Source organism: Rhinopithecus bieti, unplaced genomic scaffold (assembly GCF_001698545.2).
Source record: "Rhinopithecus bieti isolate Rb0 unplaced genomic scaffold, ASM169854v2 scaffold_44159, whole genome shotgun sequence".
Lineage (NCBI taxonomy): Eukaryota > Metazoa > Chordata > Mammalia > Primates > Cercopithecidae > Rhinopithecus > Rhinopithecus bieti.
This window is the reverse complement of record NW_016818573.1, coordinates 1,610,489-1,630,865: the sequence shown is the minus strand read 5'-3', so window position 1 is coordinate 1,630,865 and position 20,377 is coordinate 1,610,489. Positions and strand designations below refer to the sequence as shown.

General features: G+C 50.7%; 1 protein-coding gene and 1 long non-coding RNA gene across 5 annotated transcripts in view; one reads left to right on the top strand and one right to left on the bottom strand.

Annotated features, from left to right (window-relative positions):
* Positions 1–5,078: 5,078 nt before the first annotated feature.
* Positions 5,079–12,997, top strand: LOC108518608 (uncharacterized). Its single transcript, XR_001882408.1, has 3 exons — positions 5,079–5,187; positions 11,851–12,094; positions 12,909–12,997. It is a non-coding gene; the product is annotated as an uncharacterized LOC108518608 (long non-coding RNA).
* Positions 8,542–20,377, bottom strand: part of KDM2A (lysine demethylase 2A) — a 150,366-nt gene continuing 138,530 nt past the window's right edge. For all 4 annotated transcript variants that reach the window (XM_017857105.1, XM_017857106.1, XM_017857104.1 and 1 more), the window contains 6 exons: positions 18,881–18,970; positions 16,158–16,870; positions 13,759–13,922; positions 13,007–13,165; positions 12,200–12,415; positions 8,542–11,734 (listed from right to left, as the gene is read on the bottom strand). In XM_017857105.1, coding sequence (XP_017712594.1) covers positions 11,553–11,734; positions 12,200–12,415; positions 13,007–13,165; positions 13,759–13,922; positions 16,158–16,870; positions 18,881–18,970 — 1,524 coding nt within the window. In that variant the 3' untranslated portion in view covers positions 8,542–11,552. The remainder of the gene's footprint in view (positions 11,735–12,199; positions 12,416–13,006; positions 13,166–13,758; positions 13,923–16,157; positions 16,871–18,880; positions 18,971–20,377) is intronic.

Here is a 20,377-nt window from a genome sequence, read left to right as displayed (position 1 = left end):
CTCCGGCCCCGCCTGCCGCGCACAGCGCCAGCGAGCCCGCAAGTAGCCGAGCCGGGCGGGCGATGGTGCCCCCTGGAGGCCGCGCGGAGTCTGACCCCGAACCAGACCTGCGACAGCGGGCTCAGATCCTGGCCGTGACCTCGGGTCTGGACGGAGGCCCGGGCCTGGAACAAGACAGGGACCCGGCACAGAAGACGATCCCAGACCCATTCCTTGACCACAACCTGGGGTCACATCTCTGGATCCCAAGCTCTCCAGTCAGGCTGCGGCCCTGACACCAGACGTGATCACAAGGAACCTGAACGCTCACCAAGACACAGATTCAGACCTCTGAACACCATCCCAGGATTTTCATCTCAGACCCTGGCTATAACCCTGAACTCCCTGACCTTTGACGCAGTCCACGACCTGACACCAGACTCCAAACAGGACCCCAGACTCAAACCTTTGCCCACCACCTCAGACTCTAACCATGACCTCAGATCACAGCCCTGGGTCTCCAACGCCATACCCAGACTATGACACTCACCCCAGACCCCTAACAGGTCCCCAGATCCAGATTTTGGACCATGACCTCGATCCCATCCTGGTTACTGACCCCAACCTTGATTCTGACCCTAGGCCACTACCATGACCCTGCATCCTAGACTTGGGGTCAGGGCTCAGACCTAGATTGGACTATCAACTCCAGACCACTGTCCTAGGCTCAACACCCAGAACGGTGGACACAGACTCAGGACTAGGACATCTAACCTGGGACCCACATTGGACCCAGAATCCTTAGTAGGTCACCCAGAACCTGGGACCTGACAACTGCAGTCCAATTACAGGCTTCCCCCATCCCCGATCCCACCCCTCCTACTCTAGAACCAATCCTGGTCCCTGGAGGCCCACTCTGGATCAAGTACCCTGCACCCAACCCCACCCCCTAACAGGCTCATAGACCCAGGTCCCTGGCCAGCACTCTTGGCAGCTCCCTTCCGTGTACCCCATCCCATCCAGATGCTCCTTCAGGATGGTTCCACATGTTGGGTGAAACCTCTCCCAGCCCGGGAGGGCACAGAGGTTTCAGTGCTGCCTGGCAGGGGAAACCCACCCGCCTGAGAGCCCACCCAGAGTGGGGAAAGCCAAGTGTCTCAAGGCAGCACTCCTATCTCGACATGCCCCTCTCTAGACCCTCTCTTTGCTTTCGAAGGGATAGGACCCTCCTCCCAGCCCTGGGCACATAGAGCTCAAATCTCATTACCATGTTGTGGGCCAGCAACCAGGATCCTTTTGCAAAGCAAGGTTCCCATCTCTGTGCACTTCTAGGCTACTTTCTTGGATCAGCCCCAACAGAACCTGGAATCAGAGCATATCAGAGCTGGTGAGGTTCTCCTCTCAGTGAGTGGTGAGCCCCAGGTTTCTTTTCCCTAACTGCTCCTTCATTTTCTCCCCTTCTCTAATTTGTCACTATAGTCTCCTGTCTGGCCTCCTGAGAATCTCCTTGAATCTGTCTACTTCTCAGGGTCCTATGGCCAGCCACTGCCCTGATGCAGGCCCTGATCAGAGATGCCTTTCCCAGATCTAGATCTGATGGAATCACTGCCTGCTTGGCACCAAGAAGCAGCTCTCCAGGCCTTCTGGGGCTACTGAGAGAGACCTAGAGGGGTCTCTAGGACTCACCCCACTCTGCCCAAAGCAGATTAGGTGAACAAACTCCTTAATCTGCAAGTCAAGATCTTGGAGGACTTGGACCTTGGATGCTCCAGTTTGTTTTGCTACCATCCTCTGCACCTGGAGCTCCCCCACCAACTCACCCACCCATTCTCACTTCTGTGCTTCTGCTGTTTCCTGGGCCTGGAAGCCCTTCTGTGTACCTTCCTCCCTGGCCAACTCCTACTCATCCGCTAAGACTCACCTCCTCCCGGCAGTCTTCCCTGACTCCCTGACCCCAACGATGTACATCTCCAATTCTACACTTACCACCTTCTAGGTCCTATTTCCCATCTTCAGTTGCAAGATGCATCGTTGCAAGATGCATCATTGCAAGTTTTGACAGTGGGGAGTGAAGTCTCATTACATATCTGCATCAATTGGAAAATGCATCATGATGTTGGAAATGTTGATATATATATTTAAAGAGTACATACTGTCCCCCACTGTCACTGGTGCTCCTAGTTCATCCCTTGCTCCCAGTGCCTACCACAGGACCTGACTCAAAGGCGTCAATGTTTGATGAGCGAATGAATGAGTGAATGAGCTGTTGGAGCACATGGGGTTTGGGGTGGAACAAGGCCAGATGCCACAACATGAAGCCTCTAACCTCCTCTCCCCACTGCCCTGTGCTGACTCTTCTGGACCGTGAGCACAGCCACATGTCAGCCAGGGTTTTCGGGAATAACCTCTATTTAAAAACTTCTGCCTGATGAACTTGTCAGACCAGAGTCTGTGTGTGGGTTCTGAAATGCCAGCCATTCTGTTCCAAGAGGTGGCCTTACCTTCCCACCCCCACCTAAAGACTCAGTCCCTCCCACCCACAGCCCAATCCACACCCCCTGCCAGGCCTGAAGCTGGGGTCTTTTAAGGGGGGCTGGTCTCCCTTCGTTGATTCCTGGGCCCAGGAAAAGTGACTTCAGGAAGCCCCAGGTTCAGAAGAGGTTGGTGTGAGCCCCAGGCCTGGGGAAGACTGGTTTTGGGGATGGTGCTGTCCTCTGTTGGTCCTGGGAAGGTCGATTGCCTTTGCAGGTCAGTGTCAGGCATTTCTTCTCTCTACAAACCTTTGTCCTGTGCCTAGACTGCTCCTGACCAGGATGCTAGGAGTGCAAAGTGGAGTGGAGGCCCATCTCCGCCCAGCTGGCAGCCCCACAGACACATCATTACTTGGCATCGCCACTGGATGACTAATAGATGTTGCAAACTTAGCGCGGCCCACACACTGAGCTCTTGCTCCCACTACCCAGCCCCTGTCCAACCTGCTCCTCTCCCGCCTCCCCATCTCAGGCATGGATCCTCCATTTTCCCAAAATCTAGGAGCTGTCCTCGATTCCTCTCTTCCCTCATCTGGCCCCCACCCCCATGTATACCCCTGCTGTCATACAGCATCTGTGGCATATCTGCCTCTGAAGTACACCCTCGATCCTTCCACTGTGCCCTGCTAAACCCTGGCCTGGGTCTCAATCACCTCTTGCCTGCATGCCTGCACCAGCCTCCTCTCTGCACGCCCTGCTGCTCCTGCAGGTTGAGCTTCTATAGATCTAAATCAAAGCCCACCCCCAATGACTGCCCCTGCACTTAGGATAAAATCCACCCCACTTCCTGTGGCCTGTAAGACTTGCACAGACTGGTCCCTGCCTAACAGACTGGTCCCTCTCTAACTCGGCAATTTCCATCCTTCCCCTTCCTCGTAGTCTCCAGCCTCTCTGGTCTTCCTTCTGTCACTAGAACAAGCCAAGTCCATTTCCACCTCTGGGGCCTTAGCTTTACAGTTACCTTGCCTGGACTGCCCTTCCCCACTTCCGGAGTGGCAGGTTCCTCCTCGTGCTGCCACCTTGTGGGCGGAAGAGCTCCTGCTCAGAGGTTTCTCCCTTGGCGTCCCTGTTTGTCCTGGTCACTGCTGCACCCCTCATCCCTAGTACAAAGTAAGGGCTGCAAAAAGAATCAAGACTCCGTGTTAGCCTAGTCTAGTGGGGGAAAAAAACCCCTAAACACATAGCTCCAATTAACCTGACAAGAGCTATAGTTTAAGGAAGTGAGATCCCAGCACTTTGGGAGGCTGAGACGGGCGGATCACGAGGTCAGGAGATCAAGACCATCCTGGCTAACACGGTGAAACCCCGTCTCTACTAAAAAAAAAAAACACAAAAAAACTAGCTGGGTGAGATGGCGGGCGCCTGTAGTCCCAGCTACTCGGGAGGCTGAGGCATGAGCTGAGATCTGGCCACTGCACTCCAGCCTGGGCGACAGAGCGAGACTCCGTCTCAAAAAAAGAAAAAAAAAAAAAAAAAAAAAAAAGGAAGTGAGGGCACTCGGGAGAAGGTCGGGGAGGGTTGGGTAAAGTCTTGAACATGACATTGTGTGCATGAGCATCAGAGAGGTTGGAAGTGGCATGTGCCAAGGCCCAGGAGTGAGAGTTTTGTCCTGCTGAGACCACTTTTCTCTGCGTCCAGCCTGGGATTTGCATAGCAGGAGGGTGAGCTCGGGGCTTCCTTGACCTCAGCAGGTGTGTGCCAGATTGATCTGGGGACACTCTTCCCCAACATGGACAGCCACTCCTCTGATGTCGGGTCCCCAGAAAGTGTAAGGCTCTGGCCGGGGTGCTGGGAGTTGATTCATTCACTTGATTATTTGACAGTATTTGTTGAGCTCCTACTACATGCCAGGCACCTGTGCTTGGCCTTGCGGATCCAACACGGGAAGACACAGGCGGGGAGCTTATGGGCAAACCATACATGATAACAGCCGCTGACATGTACTGGGTTCTCCTTATGTGCAGGGCACTGCAGAGCCCAGCTGATCTCATCCAAAGCAGGAACATCCCTATGAGGCACGTGACAAGTTCTAAGACTCAGGAGCCTCCTCAGGTGAAGTCAGGGAAAACTCAGGCCGTTTTTGTCAGAGCCAGAGGATTGGAGGGAAGCAGTTGTTTTAGGGGCAGAGAAAAGAGCTTTTCAGGTATGCGGAACAGTAGATGCAAAGGCCCTGAGGGAAAAAGGGTTATCCGGGAGGCTCCAACATCACCAGGACGCCCGGGCCCTTCGCTCTTTCCTGCAGAGGGCAGGGACCTTGGGCGGGGCGGGGGCTGTCAGCCCGCAGGCGCCAGCCCACCAACCATGGCAGGGCTTCAACACCCCTAGCTCCTCTCGACCTGCCTCCCAGGAGCAGCGCCTCCTCCTGGAACTCTCTGGAAAGTTCACACAGTCTCCGCACTGTCCCCGGATCCAAGGTCCTCTTCCGCGTCGGAGTTTTTGCCTAGACGGGGCCCCAGCGAGCTGCCAGGCCCAGCCCTGTCACCGAACCCCCGCCCCCGCCCTCATCCTCATCCCAGAGCCCCGCCCGGCCTGCCCGGAGCCTTGCCCAGCGCGCATGCGTCCCGGAGCCGCCGAGCAGCCTGTTCCCAGAGCCGTTTTGCGCCTTGACGCTCCCAACTGGCTTGAGTGTCCGACTCACGGTCTCGTCGCTCCCACTGGGCTCACGTTGTGGCCGCTGGTACTTGCCATGTGTCGAGGGGTGGGGTAGGAAAGACTTGGGGGTAGGATCCCAGTGCCACCTTCTAGGAACCCGGCTGGGTGCCCTAGGCAAGTTACTAACTTCTCAGAGCAGGGTGTTTTTCATCCGTACAAAGGGCGTTCCCCGTGTGGCCTCACTGGATTGTTTTGAGGATTAACTGTGAGATAAAATGTGTGAAGGGGGCCGGTCTCCGTGGCTCACGCCTGTAATCCCAACACTTTGGGAGGCCGAGGCGGGCGGATCACCTGAGGTCAGGAGTTCGAGACTAGCCTGGCCAACATGGCGAAACCCCATCTCTACTAAAAATACAAAAATTAGCTGGGCGTGGTGGCGGTCGCCTGTAGTCCCAGTTACTCGGGAGGCTGAGGCAGAAGAATCGCTTGAACCCGGGAGGCGGAGGTTACAGTGAGCCGAGATCACACCACCGCATCACAGTCTGGATGACAGAGTGAGACTCCATCTCAAAAAAAAAAAAAAAAAAAAAAAAATGTGTGAAGCGTTGGGCTGGGGAGACGACCCGCCGAGTGGCCACTGTCACACTAGAGTATCTTGGACCTCATTTATGTCTCCCCGGCTTCCTCCATGGTCTCTTTTCTCTCCGTTTCTCCCTACCTCTTTGCCTTTCCTCTTCTGACTCTTTCAAGGTGTGTTTCTCTCCCTGTCTCTCTGCCTGCTATCCTATGGCACGCTCTGGGGAGGTAGAACTCCCTGCTCATTGGATTGGGGTGGATGCGGAGGGGGAGGCAGAGGCTGGATGACAGCATTGACAGGGGAAATTCAGGTGTCCCTGGCCTCTGGGGCCTCCTGCCCTCAGTTTCCTGCACATACATGGGTGTCAACGCTGAGATTTCCTTCTGGACCTGGGCTCTGAGAGTTGTGGCCTGGAAAGATGGTGAACAGACTGGTCTTTTTTTGAGACAGGGTCTCAACTCTGTCGCCCAGGCTGGAGTGCAGTGGCACAATCATGGCTCACTACAGTGTCAACCTTCCAGGGTGAGGTGATTCTCCTGCCTCAACCTCCTGAGTAGGTGGGAGTACAGGCACGTGCCACCTTGTCTGGCTAAGGGTTATTTTATTTTTTTTGAGACGGACGGAGTGTCACCCAGGCTGGAGTGCAGTGGTGCGATCTTAGCTCACTGCAACCTCTACCTCCCGGGTTCAAGCAATTCTCCTGCCTTAGCCTCCCGAGTAGCTGGGATTACAGGCACACGCCACCACGCCCGGCTAATTTTTGTATTATTAGTAGAGACGGGCTTTCACCATGTTGGTCAGGCTGGTCTCGAACTCCTGACCTCAGATGATCCACACGCTTCGGCCTCCCGAAGTGCTGGGATTACAGGTGTGAGCCACTGTGCCTGGCCCTATGTTTTTGTGGAGAGGGTTTTGCCATGTTGACCAGGCTGGTCTTGAACTCCTGGTCTCAAGCGCCCCTCCCACCTTGGACTCCCAAAGTGCTAGGAGTCACTGTGCCTGGCCTGATCCAGTCTGGAGTAGAGAAGGAGATGGTTTCCCAGAGAAAGTAATAGGTAAACTGAGTAAGGTATACCAGGTGGAGTGAACAGGACATACAAAGACCCAGAGATGGTGTTAATTGAAAAGTTGGCTATGAGTGGAGAGGAAGAGGAGGGACAAATGGTGGGCAATGAAGCCTGAGGGCCTGGCAGCCTCATGGGCCACATTACATGCCACATTCAGACTTTATCCTGAGATGAACACAATGAAGGGTTTTAAGCAGGGGAGGGAAGTAATCAAATCAATCTTTTTTTGGGGGGGAGGGTGAATCTTGCTCGTCACCTAGGCTGGAGTGCAATGGCGCAATCTTAGCTCACTGCAACCTCCACCTCCCGGGTTCAAACGATTCTTCTGCCTCAACTTCCCAAGTAGCTGGGATTATAGGCACCTGCCACCACACCTGGCTAATTTTTGTATTTTTAGTAGAGACGGGTTTTCGCCATGTTAGCCAGGCTGGTCTCCTAATCTCTGGTGATCCGCCTGCCTTGGCCTCCCAAAGTGCTGGGATTACAGCCATGAGCCATTGTGCCCAGCCAAATCAATCTTTTAAGATAAATGTCTGGCTACCAACATGGAGAACAGGGGGTTGGACCAGGGCCCTTGGGGCTTTTCCTGTCGTTGAGGTTCTAGACGGTGGTGGCTTCCACAGGGTGGCAGGGATGAGATTAGTAAGAGGCGGATGCATTTCTGAGATATTTAGGGGCAAAACTGACACTCTTCCTTCCCTGGAAACATCCAAACATGGCCACATCCATATCCATCCTTGGGGAAACCAACATTAAGTCAGCCCATTGTGCAACACCCTTGTCCACTTCTAGACTGTGCTCCAGAATCGGAGACGGTCCTTTACTAATCAGTTTGGGGAGCAGGATGGGCAGAGATCCCCAGATTCCTTTGGAGGCAGTGATGGAAGCCTGCTTAGGCTCTCCCAGATGGGACTGCAGCCTCCTGAGACTCAGCAGTCAGGTAAGGAGGCAGTTCTCTGGCAGCATCTGGCGCACATAAAGACTTACTTGGACTCAACATGCTGGGTGACGAGAAGCAGTAGGATGAGGTAGGAGACACACTGGTCACAGCCTGCGTGGGCCAGACCCTGCTCAGGGACTTTTCTGCAGCTTTAGCAGATGGAGTTGGCCCTGGCTGATGGCTTGGCAATTGTGGGGATGAAAGATTAGAGATGGCCCAGCCCATTCTAAGGAGTGTACCACTGGGTGCCTCTGCGGGGCTACTCTGCCTTTTTGGGTGGGAGAAAGTCAGGTAATCTCACACTTAAAATGTTCACATCCATTAAAAAGGTCACCTTGGGGCTGGGCGTGGTGGATCATGCCTGTAATCCCAGCACTCTGGGAGGCGGAGGTGGGCGGATCACCTGAGGTCAGGAGTTCAAGACCAGCCTGGCCAATGTGGTGAAACCCCCATCTCTACAAAAATACACACACACACATATACAAATTAGCTGGACATGATGGTGAGTGCCTGTAATCTCAGCTGCTACAGAGGCTGAGGCAGATGAATCGCTTGAATCCGGGAGGCAGAGGCTGCAGTGAGCCTAGATTGTGTCACTGTACTCCAGCCTGGGCGACAGAGCGAGACTCCATCTCAAAAAAAAAAAAAAAAAAAGTTCACCTTGATGAAGCATTGTGTTTCTAGAATCAAGTGCTGCTTTTTGGTGTTTAAAAAATAAGCTAAGGAAATCCAAGCAGTACAGATGCCCCCCAGTTCTGCTGCTGCCGCTGAGAGGTGAAGCAAGGGCTCCTTGGCCTTAGCCTTCTGACTTACTTGCTCACACGCATACACCGAAGCAGAAAAGGTTTAGTTTTGTTTTAAAGCCTTTTATTTTTTTTAAAAAAAACAAAAAACCCCAAACAAAACAAAACCTAAATTAAAATATTTCCCATTGGAGGCTATTTCTTTTTTTGTCTTTTAAAAATTTTATTATACAAATATCACCCATTCCCACGTGTCAGAGGAAAGATGTCCTTGCTCTCTCTAAAACCAATAGTGGAGAACTTTTAGAAAACAAAACAAAGTCCAACTAGCTTCCTCCTTCCCTGGCCCAAAATAACCTCAATGTGTCAACTGAGATAGCATAAGACTTATCCCCTTAATGCTTACATTTAATTTAAACTTTTTAGCACAACATTGGAGATTGACTCTAAATCAGCAACAAAAAAATATATATTTACAATATTTCTCCGAAAAACAAAAAACACAACCAAACCCTTTAAACATAAGTGACTTTAGGAGTTTTATTTATGGAGCAGTTATTTTTTTAATCACCAAGTGATTTTATATTATATATATATAAATTTTCTTCCTTTCCTTTGTGGTTTTTCGCCCCGGTGCTTGGAAAGATGGAGGCAGGGGTTCTGGTCCTGCAGTCTGAGGGCAGGCTCTCCTGGCAAGGCCGTGTCTAAGAGCAGATTGTAGGACATGCGATGGACTCCCCAGGTTCCTCTGTTCCCCAACAGAGACACTTCTTTCCTCCACATGGACCAACCCTCACCTCTAAAAACCATTTCCCCTCAGTCCCAAAGAAAAGGAAAACCCAGCAAGGGCATGATCCATCTGCTGCCTCTTCTGGGCTCCCTTTTCTGCTGACCAATTTACGTGCACGGTAAAAATGCATGTTTTTCCAAACCCCAAAAAACAAACATAAAAACCAAAACCCAAAAGAAACCATTGGCTTGGAAATTTCTGTGGATGAAATGTCCCAAAGTCAGAGGCACTCTCCCGGCACAATCCCTGCTCTGAAGGGGTCTCTCCACCTCCCCTTTTATAAAAAGACAAATTAAAACAAAGTAATCTTTTCAGTATTTTCCACAGGAGCAACCAAAGAAAAAGGCAGGAAGCTTCCAATTATAGGTCATTAACAATAATAGGTTTTTGCTCAATACCCAGGGTTCTTTACAGAGAAGTTCCCCTAACTGAGGCACTCTGGAATAAGTCACTGGCATTTCCTCAAAGTTTCAACCCCAGATTACTGGGGCCTGGAGACCAATGGAAATGGGCAGAGGGTCATGGGAGCAGACTGCTGTTTGTAAGGTGCAGCCAAAAGATTCAGCAGATTGGAAGAAACAGACAAAATGCCACTCCCTACCAGGACCCAGTTTCTTCTAAGACGGCCAGTTAATGCCAGGGTCAAAACTGGGCTAGGTGGCAAAGAGGGGACCCCTCTGCCTCTATTGCTTTGGAAGTGGCAAGGGTGCAGTTGGCGTCTCTCTTCTGGGTGGCTCACACTTCAGACCCCTGGTGCCTGGGCTCCATTCCCTACCTCTGTAGGGCTTCAGGAGGAGGAAAGCCTGAGACTGGGCTACAGGAAGAGGGACAGAAAGGGACCGGGTTGGAGGACCAGAAGGTGGGGCGGTGGGGGGAAGAAGAGGTTGTGCTATCAGTATCCTTACAGAGGGGGAGCAGAGTGCAAATTTGCATCAGTCATTTATAAGCTCTTGCCATAGGCTGCTGCTACTGAGCATCTCCTCACACACTTAAAAATATTGACCCAAAAGAAATTCCGACCTTTCTTTTTTTTTTTAAAGTGCAAAAAGCTCTCTGCTGCCCTAGAGAGAGGATCTTTGGACAGGCCGTTCAATGCAAAGTAAAAGGGGGCAGCTGATGGGGCTCGACAAAGGGCGGTGGAGCGGGAGACACCATGCTCCCCTCCCTTCCTCCCTCCACATACACGCGCGGAATACACTCAGCCACACACACAGAGGCACATGCACACCCCCTTCCATGGCTGCAGGCAGAGGGCAGGTGACTGGCTTCTAAGCAGGACCCCCGGCTGCCCTGAAAGATCAATGAGCCACTGGGGCTAGACACAGGCCTAGACTCAGGGTTCTCTGCTAAACCAGAGGCCTGGAGGAGCCTGGCTGGGAGGCAGGTTGGGGCTTGGCCCAGTCCTCTGCCGCCTCCAGCTTGGGGGAGATAGGCTGCTCCCTCTGAGGACGTGCATCCTGGGAAAGCCTTCTTCAGGCAGAATGAAGACACATGGAAAAGGGCAGTCAGTGGGAGGCAAAAGAGAGAGGGGGAACAAGAGATGGTGCCTGTCTCAGAATCCACTTGGGTAGCAACGAAATGGGTGTGTCCCTGGGGTAGACAGTTCCAGCTCCTCTGAAGAGCTTCAACCCCAATAAGTGCAATAAGGACCTCATAGAGACTAGCAAGGAAGTCGGGTAGGCTGGGGTGGGAAACCTAATTACGTGAACGAGCACGAGTGCTGGGCAGAAAGAAGCTCAAGGGAGAGGAAAGGAGGGAGAGCACAGTTAAGGACGTGAGGTTTAGGACATCTCAACAGCACCAGTGTGATCGGCACGGGTCTGGAACTCCTGGGGCTGCTGGCCCCTCCTGCGTAAGCCGGGAGAGTGTGATGGAGGAGAGACGCGCACTGGACACCACAAGGAGAACCTGGCCGTGGAGACAGGGCCGCTTTCTTCCCTGGGAGTTTGCTCAGAACCAGGCACTGCTGGGGACCATGGGTGGGGAGGAGGGGCACAGGGCCCAGTGCAGATGAAGGTTGCACAAACACCCCAAACTGAGAGCCCGGTCTCCTGGCAGGCGAGTAAGCGAGCAGGCACCTCGACAGCACAGCCTGTGCTTTCCCCTCAGATCAATCTGCTACTCCCTTTTCCTTAGGAGGGAGAGGAGCAGGCAGGTAAGCCTGGTGTCCACCACCCTCTCTGCCCCGCCTGTAGAGGAAGGGCTCAAGGGACAGGAGAGCAGAGAGGGAGTGTGACGCTGGCCTCAGAGCCCGTGCAGGGTCGAGGAGAGGTTCTCCTCAGTGGGGAGTCAGGGGAAGATCGGTTTCCTGTTGAGTCTGGGCTGGGTGTGTCTTAGCTGATCTTCTGTATCAGCTTCTCGTCAGACAGGCAGTAGAGGCTGTTGATGGACAAGTCTGAGATGAAGTGCTCGCAGGCTTTTCGAGTGATCTGCTTGCATCCTCGAAGGTCGATCAAGGTGACGTTGGCAATGCGCCGTAGGTAGATCAGGGTCTGGTCTGTCAATTTATTGCAACCTGTCGGGAAAGTAGACATAACGACAATGCTCACATACACACAACCTTCCTCTGCCATTCAATTCCCGTAGCCGTCTTTCCTTCAAAATGCTAAACAAAAGCCCTCTTTGTCCCAGAACTCCCTGGCTCAGAGACCAGAAGTGCCATCAGCACCTCTAAAGGGACCCTGCTGCCTCACTCCCATCACCATCTGACAACAAGCACAAGGGCTGCAAGGTTGACCAAACTCCAGCTGGATGTTGGCTGCGTACACAGGCAACTGACTTAACTACTCAAGGTCTCAGTCCCCCATCAAGTTAAAAAAGGGATAGAAATCCATGTCCTGGTCCAGATGTGAAGAAATGAGCTAATGGAGCTAATGTGAGTCAATGAACAGGCCCAAGGTCATTCTGGTTTACTGATCAACTTCCAGGGAGAGCTGGAGGCAGGGGGCACCGGTGATTATGAACAACAGTAGTGGCATACCTGCCATATTGAGCTCTGTGAGAGAGTAGCGAGTGGAAGACCCAACAGCGGTGAGTAGATTGGAGGACTGATCTGTAAGGTGGCTGCAGTGACTGAGGTCGAGTCGAGACAGGAGGGGCATGTGGCGAATGATGAGGCGAAGCGTGGCATCTGTGATGTCAAGGCCTGCCAGCCGGAAGTCAGTCATGTTCCGGAGCTTGCTGCGATTGTCCTGACCTGCACAGGCAAGAGAAGAGTCTAGATCAAAACTCTCAATTCTCTAATCCAGCTTCAAGGCTCCAGGCAGCAACAGCTACTTGCTGGCCAGGGCCCCTGGAAGGGGTTAAGTAGAACTGCCCACACCCAGCCCTGCCTTCAGGGTGTGAGCACTATGTGGGCAGTTTCTAGGAAACCAGACAAGTTTTCTTTCTTCTCAAGCTGCTAGATTATGCCTCATGCACACAGCAAAAGGCTATGTGCAGAATGCTCCTCCCCTTCCAATACCACCACACTTTTTTCTAGACCATAATGCAAATAGCTTTTGACTCCACCTCAACCATAAAGCCTTCTCAGACTTTTTCAGGCTTACACTCTCTGGGCCCCAAACTCCACCGACTCACAAAATGGACTTACTCCATTGTTTGTAGGTAGTTATCTGCTTATAGTTACCCTATTCTTATACATAGTCCATCATTCTGTTTTCATTTTGTGCTCTTCTATTTTTCCACAGCATCATTTCTGAGACTACCTTAGCTTCTGAGGACGAGGTCTGTTTGGAAGACAAAGCTACCCCAAGACAAGCACCAAGGAGTCAGGCCCACAGCATACCTGGTTTATCAGCCGGTGGAGTAAGCAAGTCCCGAATTTGAGGGTCCTTGATTCCTACTGCCCACCGAAGATCAAGGGTCCTGAGAAGGGGGCAGCTGGAGGTGCTGAGGGCAGAGACTGCAGACCAGGAGCAGCCTGCTAGCAGGAGGTCTTTCAGTCCTGCAATGGATGGAATGAGACACGTAATAATACACTGTTTCCCAGCATACTCAGAGCTGTAACGATCTGAGCAAAGCGAACAGACTTCCAGTCTAATAGGAGAGAAGGACTATGTCTAATGTTTTAGTCATCCAGCTCAAAGATTTCCACGGTATCCTATACTACATCTTCTAGCTTTAGTGGTAAATTGATTGCTTAGTTCCCACCAGAGCAATACAAGAAGGAGTGACTTCCTGTCTTTCCAAGAGCTCAAAATGCTGAAGAGAACAAGGGCTTATAAGGAGCTGACCAAAGTAACATCTGACTCAAATTTCTTCTTTAGTGGTTATGCTGAGGAGAAATGCAGGGCTGGCAGCAACACTGATTCCATTCTCTTTGCTGTCCACTGCAGTGATTGGCCTGTCAGCCCAGAGTGCTGCCTTAGAGACTGGCACTTAAGATGGCCCTGGGTAAATCTCTTGCTAAGCAACAATGGCATGGGACTGCTGCCCTACACTGCCCTCAAGTGATGCTAAGAAGCACAGCCAATAATGCAACTTTTCTTGCCTGCTGCTTCTGGGCCCCTGGAAAGACAGTGGCAGCTGGTCACTTACCTGGCAGCCTATTGACAAGCCATGTCAGTTGCTTTTTAGAGATGTTGGTCCAACTGAGGTCAAGGCTGACTGGCTGCCTCTTGATGATGCCACTGAGGGCCTGGGGCACAATGGCCTTACACCTACTCAAGTCAATTTTTGTCCAAAGTCTCTTGTCGCAGCACCTGTGACAGAAGGGAAGAGAACTTGCCTTCATTAACTTGATATACCATCAGTGGAGCTCCCATCACAGGCTGCTGATGGCTTCTGGGTAAAGCAGAGCACCTGAGGCTCATTCTCCCTGCATTCCTCTACAAGTGTACAGGGATCACACCTTACAATTTTTGCCTCAGAGAATAAGCAAAAAAATTGCCTTGGGCTCTACAACAACTAGATGCTTTGCAAACCTATATGTTGATAGTATATAACTTGACCACTTCACCCTGATTTATTCTGGAGTGTTTGAGAACGTAATAGTTGTTAGGGACACACAGCAAGCAACAGTCTATAATCACTTTATCCGCATTAAAATGGCATGGTTCTTGCTGAAGTGTATATAAGGGAGCCTCTTAAAGTTTCTAGACTTCTTACTGTCTAAAGTTAAGAAGGCTGCTCCATTCTCTCCCTTGTCAGTCACTCGCAGCTGCCTGAAATGCAGGGTGCTACTCAGCACATCCACAATTCACCATGCCTTCAGCCCATTACTGTATCAGGTCGAAAGAGGCTCTTTATCAGGCTTACGGAGTCCTCTCCCACCCTCAAGTTCTGCCTCGGTGCTATCCTGACATTTTCTTTTCTTTTACTTTTTTTTTTTTTTTTTTGAGGCGGAGTCTCGCTCTGATCGGCCCCAGCTGGAGTGCAGTGGCGCTGATCTGGGCTCACTGCAAGCTCCGCCTCCCGAGGTTCACCACGGCATTCTCCTGCCTCAGCCTCCTGAGTAGCTGGGACTACAGGCGCCCGCCCCCGCGCCCTGCTACTTTTTTTGTATTTTAGTAGAGACGGGGTTTCACCATGGTCTTGATCTCCTGACCTTGTGATCCGCCCGCCTCGGCCTCCCAAAGTGCTGGGATTACAGGCGTGAGCCACCGCGCCCGGCCTTATCCTGACATTTTCTAGCCAGTCCAGACCAGAAGTGAAAGGGACAGGCTTGGCTTTCCACTGCAGTCTACAAATCTACAGGCCACAAACCACAACATGCTGGCTTCCATTTAATATTTTATAGCCCCTGCCCCCCAGCCTGGTTGGCAGGGGAAGAGAGATAGCACATAATGGGAATCTGATGTGCCTTGCCCTGAAAACCAAGAGGTAGAGTCAAGCAGTCCTACTAGTCCTATACAGAGAAATATTAAGGAGAATTTAGATACACTATGCATTAATTCAGATTTGGGAAATAAGCTCATGTCTGCAAAGAATAGGGTCTATTTAAAGACTGAAAAAATTTTACCAGTGGCACATGAAGCTTCTATGGCAGAAGTAAGCTGCTGACAATACAGTAGATTTTGCTGCTCTAAACTCGAGCATGCATCAGAGTCCCCTGGAGGAGGGCTTGTTAAAGCAGACTGCTGGGCCCACCCAAGAGGTTCTGATTTAAGAGGCCTATGAGGGCCCTGACAGTTGACATTTCTAAAAAGCTCCTGAGTGAACGACACTGGTCAGGACACCACACTACTGTAATGGGATGTGTGTGGCCCAGATGAAAAGGATATCTCCTATAGTAAATATATACCAGAAGCTTAAGGAAAAACCAACAATGCCCAATAGGAAGCTCCTTGTTCATCATCACTAGGAATTTTTCCCCCCAAGTGTCTGTCCAACTTAAGAAGAAACGGTAGCTCTCATTAAGGAAGCTTCAAAACTGGACTCTGCTTGCTGGAAAAGGGAATTCTGATCCAGGTTTGGAAGGATGAGCACTAAAACTGAAGAAAAATATAAGCACCTTCAAATTCATCTTGAAAAGCATGCCCACTTCTCTCACTGAATGGGAAGGTAATTGAGTCAGGGGCTTAAGTGAGGTCATCTGTGTTATCAGCACCAGAAGAATGAACAGAACATCACAGGCTCTCAACCAACACGTGATGAGTTCAGCTGACTTGAGGAGGAAATTTTCAGCCCGCAAGTCTCTGAAGTTTTAGCACAGACTACAAATCTATTCCCCAAATCAGTCTCCCTCCCCATAACAAAGAGAGATGGGAAAGTATAGAGCAGGGCCAGGAGGCAAATGGTTAAAGTTCCCTAATGACATCTGTGGGCACAACTGGCCCACATCTTTAAACAGGACCCAAAGTTTAGGAAAAAGGGTCAATTCATTCCTCATAGGATCCCACAGGCTTTCAGATGCTAAGGTGCATGCTGTTCTCATATGGAAAACCTGCCACCTACTCCCATACCCCTAATTCCTGACCCCTTGAATCCCTGCTCACCATTTATACCACGTCTTGCACACTCGCATACATTCACAAAGTTCTCTGCGGCTGAGGTAGCGGAAGACAGACATCCAGACCTCCCGCTGCATCCAGCTTTCGTCTCCATCCTGAGCCCAACTGCCCCGGCCATTCAGCCTGGCTGCACCCCCCTCCTCTGCACTGTCATCTTCCTCCTCCTCCTCCTCCTCTTCCTCCTCCTCTCCCCCCAGCCCCTCCTCATCCCCACGCTGGGGGGTTCGGGCTGGGCAGTGCTGCACTAGCACACGGGGGGAATGGCGAAGGTTGGCAGAGGAGGCCGTGATGGCCTGCAGCTTGGGCACAATGGATGTCCCGTGGAGCTCTTTGGTGGGCCTCTGTAGCGTGACAGTGAGGTACGATCCCCGGATCTTGGCTTTCTCAACTTCAGACAGCTCCTTTTTGCCGCTGGGATTGTTCTCCTTTTCCCGTACCATGGTGCGCTCTGTGGCCTGCAGCCGCAGCAACTGCCGCCGTTTGAAGCGCTCATCGCGGCTGGCACTGTGGTGGTCGCTGGGGCCAGCCCCAGGGGATGACCGAGTCACCATACCCCGGGGGGAAACCGGGTCATGGATGAGCTGCAGCATGGAAGTGGGTGAATGAGGCGGGGGCGTGAGAGGCTCATCGCAGCTCCGCAGGGGCCGCAGGACTTTGGCTTGCACGGCTTCTTCGTCACTCTCTTCCATTTTCCGCTTCTGCAAAACAGGCCCAGAAAAGCAACTCAGTGCTTCCTTCTTCCCTCTGAACAGACAGGGTGGACCTCCCTTGCTCTCAGGGGACCAGAGAGAAGAAAGGTCACTGTTGGAGAGGAGGTCATTCCCTCAGAGTTGGCCCAGGCTGGTCTCCAACTCCTAGGCTCAAGTGATCCGCCTGCCTTGGCCTCCCAAAGTGCTGGAATTATAGGTGTGAGCCACTGCACTTGGCCTGACCATTTTTAATTGTGTCTCTGACTTACCTCTTTCACCCAAGAGACGTTCTGTTTCATGGTGGAAAAAGCCCACATATACCATTTGAACTAAGATCCTGAGTCTGACAGCGGTAAACACCATTGGCTTCTAGCTCCACCAGAGTCTAAGTTCGACTCCACCAGGCTGCATCTTCCACTCCATCCCCCACGTGAATAATAAAGCAGAGAACAAGAACCTCTGTGAGAAACTGGGTTGCTATAGGGAGATTCACTCAGGATTATGGTGAGGAATCCTACAAGAGCCCTCAACTTTATCTGTGGCATTTGTGCTCTCCAGATACTTGTCCTTTCCTGGAGCCCACTACGACTATGCTATGACAAAGCCCAGTAAACATGTTCCACTAGGAACCATATCAGTAGTTCAGGTTTTTTGCAAGGAGACATTTTATGTCTCTAAGCAACAACCCTGGTATCTGCTCTTTTCCTCCTTACATTTTTTGATCATTATGGTTGGAAGAAAATAACCACCTTTTGGGTGCTACCTTTTCCAATGTATTAGAAGATAATACGGCCGGGCGTGGTGGCTCAAGCCTGTAATCCCAGCACTTTGGGAGGCCGAGACGGGCGGATCACGAGGTCAGGAGATTGAGACCATCCTGGCTAACATGGTGAAACCCCATCTCTACTAAAAAATACAAAAAACTAGCCGGGCGAGGTGGCGGGCGCCTGTAGTCCCAGCTACTCAGGAAGCTGAGGCAGGAGAATAGCGTGAACCCAGGAGGCGGAGCTTGCAGTGAGCTGAGATCCGGCCACTGCACTCCAGCCTGGGCGGCAGAGTGAGACTTTGTCTCAAAAAAAAAAAAAAAAAGATAATACTAAAACATAGCATCTGCCAACACATCTGGTACAGCAGAGATGCAAACACTCAGCATCACTAGTGAAGACACATGTAAATGCCACTAGCTCAAGAACTTGGGAGAACTTTGGCCCTAGTCAACTTCAAAAATCCCTGCCCTCAAAGACAAATAGATTGAAAAATTCAACTATCTTAGTATCCAAGTGGGAAGAAATAAAAAGAAGGTAAGAAAATTCCCTTCTGCCCCCTTCCCCACTCCTTTGCAAGGGTCCTTGGAAGACTGGCACTCGGAAAGCCATCTCCTCCTGTAGGTGTCCACAGCGCGTCTTGCCTTTTCAGCCCGAGTAACTACAGTCCTTTTGGCCCTGACATTACTGGCAACCACTAGTCAGCAACCTCAGCTCCTTTGGGCCAAGGTCATAGCACTGGTCCTCTCTGGGGGAGGGGCTGCCTCTGCATGACACATTTGGGCATGTGGGATGGGCAGGGTAGGGCTTTCTGCCAGGCCACAAAAGTGAAGATGACAAAAATGTGAACCTGCTTAACTGGAAGCTCAAGTACACTGCTGCACTCACTGGCTGCCTCAGGCCACTGCCTCCCCTCTAGTTAACATTCCTTAGGAGAGATCCTACTCACCTAATTTCTCTCCTCAAATAGCCCAGTCCTGGTTCCTCTCTTTGTAGGGCCCCAGAGTATAAAAGGACCTTAGGAATTTATAGATCCCAAGTGGAACAATATTTAGTAATACAAAAAACAATGCTACAAACTCTAACAAAGAAAATACTAAAAATTAACCAAAGAAAAAATGTACCAAACCAAACAAAAATAATCTCCTAGGTCAGAGAAACCATGTGAACACTAACGCAAAGGCAAAAGTGTATCAATCCCCCACATTTGATGCCTCTTTTCTGTCACAGTGCAAATCTGATAAGGTTCCTTTACCTGGGCTTTCTCCGAGTTGTCCTCCTGGTAGCACTTTGGACATTCCCAGCAATTTGGCAATTCTTCATTAAGCAACCCCTCTCCATCCATCTATAGGAAGACAGAGATGTTTTTAAAAGCCCGTCTCTCAAGCTTCCTTTATCAAACAATAACACAGTTGGGAAGAGTTACTCATGAATCAATAACATTGGTCCATAAAGGGAGAAAAACTGTGAGCAATCGAGCCCCAAATAGCCAATGGTGCTGAACCTGATCTTCACAGTGGGGCACAGGTTCTGATAGCTTGGGTTTAGGGACTAATGCTCTAGTCTCTGTGACTCAGTGTTCTCCACTGTAAAATGTTGGCTGACATTATTACCTTCACTCTCCCTCAGGAACTAACATACACAGAGATACAACATTATAATTGCCAGGGATACAACAAAACCCACCTTATAGGGTTGTGGTGAAGATGAAATTATTCATTGTGTAAAGAATTTAACAAAGTACTTGGCATACAGCAAACCCTCTGTATTAGCCATTATCATCATCATGGAATTAATACCCTATTTCACCAGTTCTATGGGTTTGAGGTACGTTAATAGATGTAATATGTACCATTTAAATCTTCACCAAGTTATAATTAATCAAACAAACTTTTAAGATTGTAAAGCTGGCTGGGCACGGTGGCTGATGCCTGTAATCCCAGCACTTTGGAAGACCAAGGTGGGCGGATCACTTGATGCCAGGAGTTCAAGACCAACCTGGCCAACATGGTGAAACCCCGTCTCCACTAAACACAAAACTAGATGGGCATGGTGGTACATGCCTGTAATCCCAGCTACTCAGGAGGTTGAGACAGAAGAATTGCTTGAACCCAAGAGATGGAGGCTGCAGTGAGCCAAAATCTCAACACTGTACTCCAGCCTGGGCAACAGAGTGAGACTATGTCTCCAAAAAAAAAAAAAAAAAAAAAAAAAAAAAAAATTGTAATGCTGTTGAAATATCCTAAGAATCAGGCCAGGCACGGTGGCTCACGCCTATAATCCCAGCACTTTTGGAGGCCAAGGCAGGTGAATCACTTGAGGTTAGGAGTTTGAGACTGGCCTGGCCAACATGGTGAAACCCCATCTCTACTAAAAACACAAAAATTAGCTGGGCGCAGTGGCACGTGCCTGTACTCCCCACTACTAGGGACGCTGAGGCAGGAGAATCACTTGAACCTGGGAGATATCCTGCCACTGCACTCTAGCCTGGGCAACAGAACAAGGCTATGTCTCAAAAACAACAAAACAAAACAAAACAAAACAAAAACCCGGTTCTTCATTTAACATATGCTTAATGTCTCCAAATACTGACCTATTAATGTTTCCGTTATAGATTTGCTGCTATATAGTATTCAAAAAAACCAAAAATCTATAAAAGGTATACTTTTCACATTTTAACCTTTCTGAAATTGGGCTGCTTCTCATGAATGACAGTGTCTTACTATCACTGTCAGGCGACAGTCATGATTTT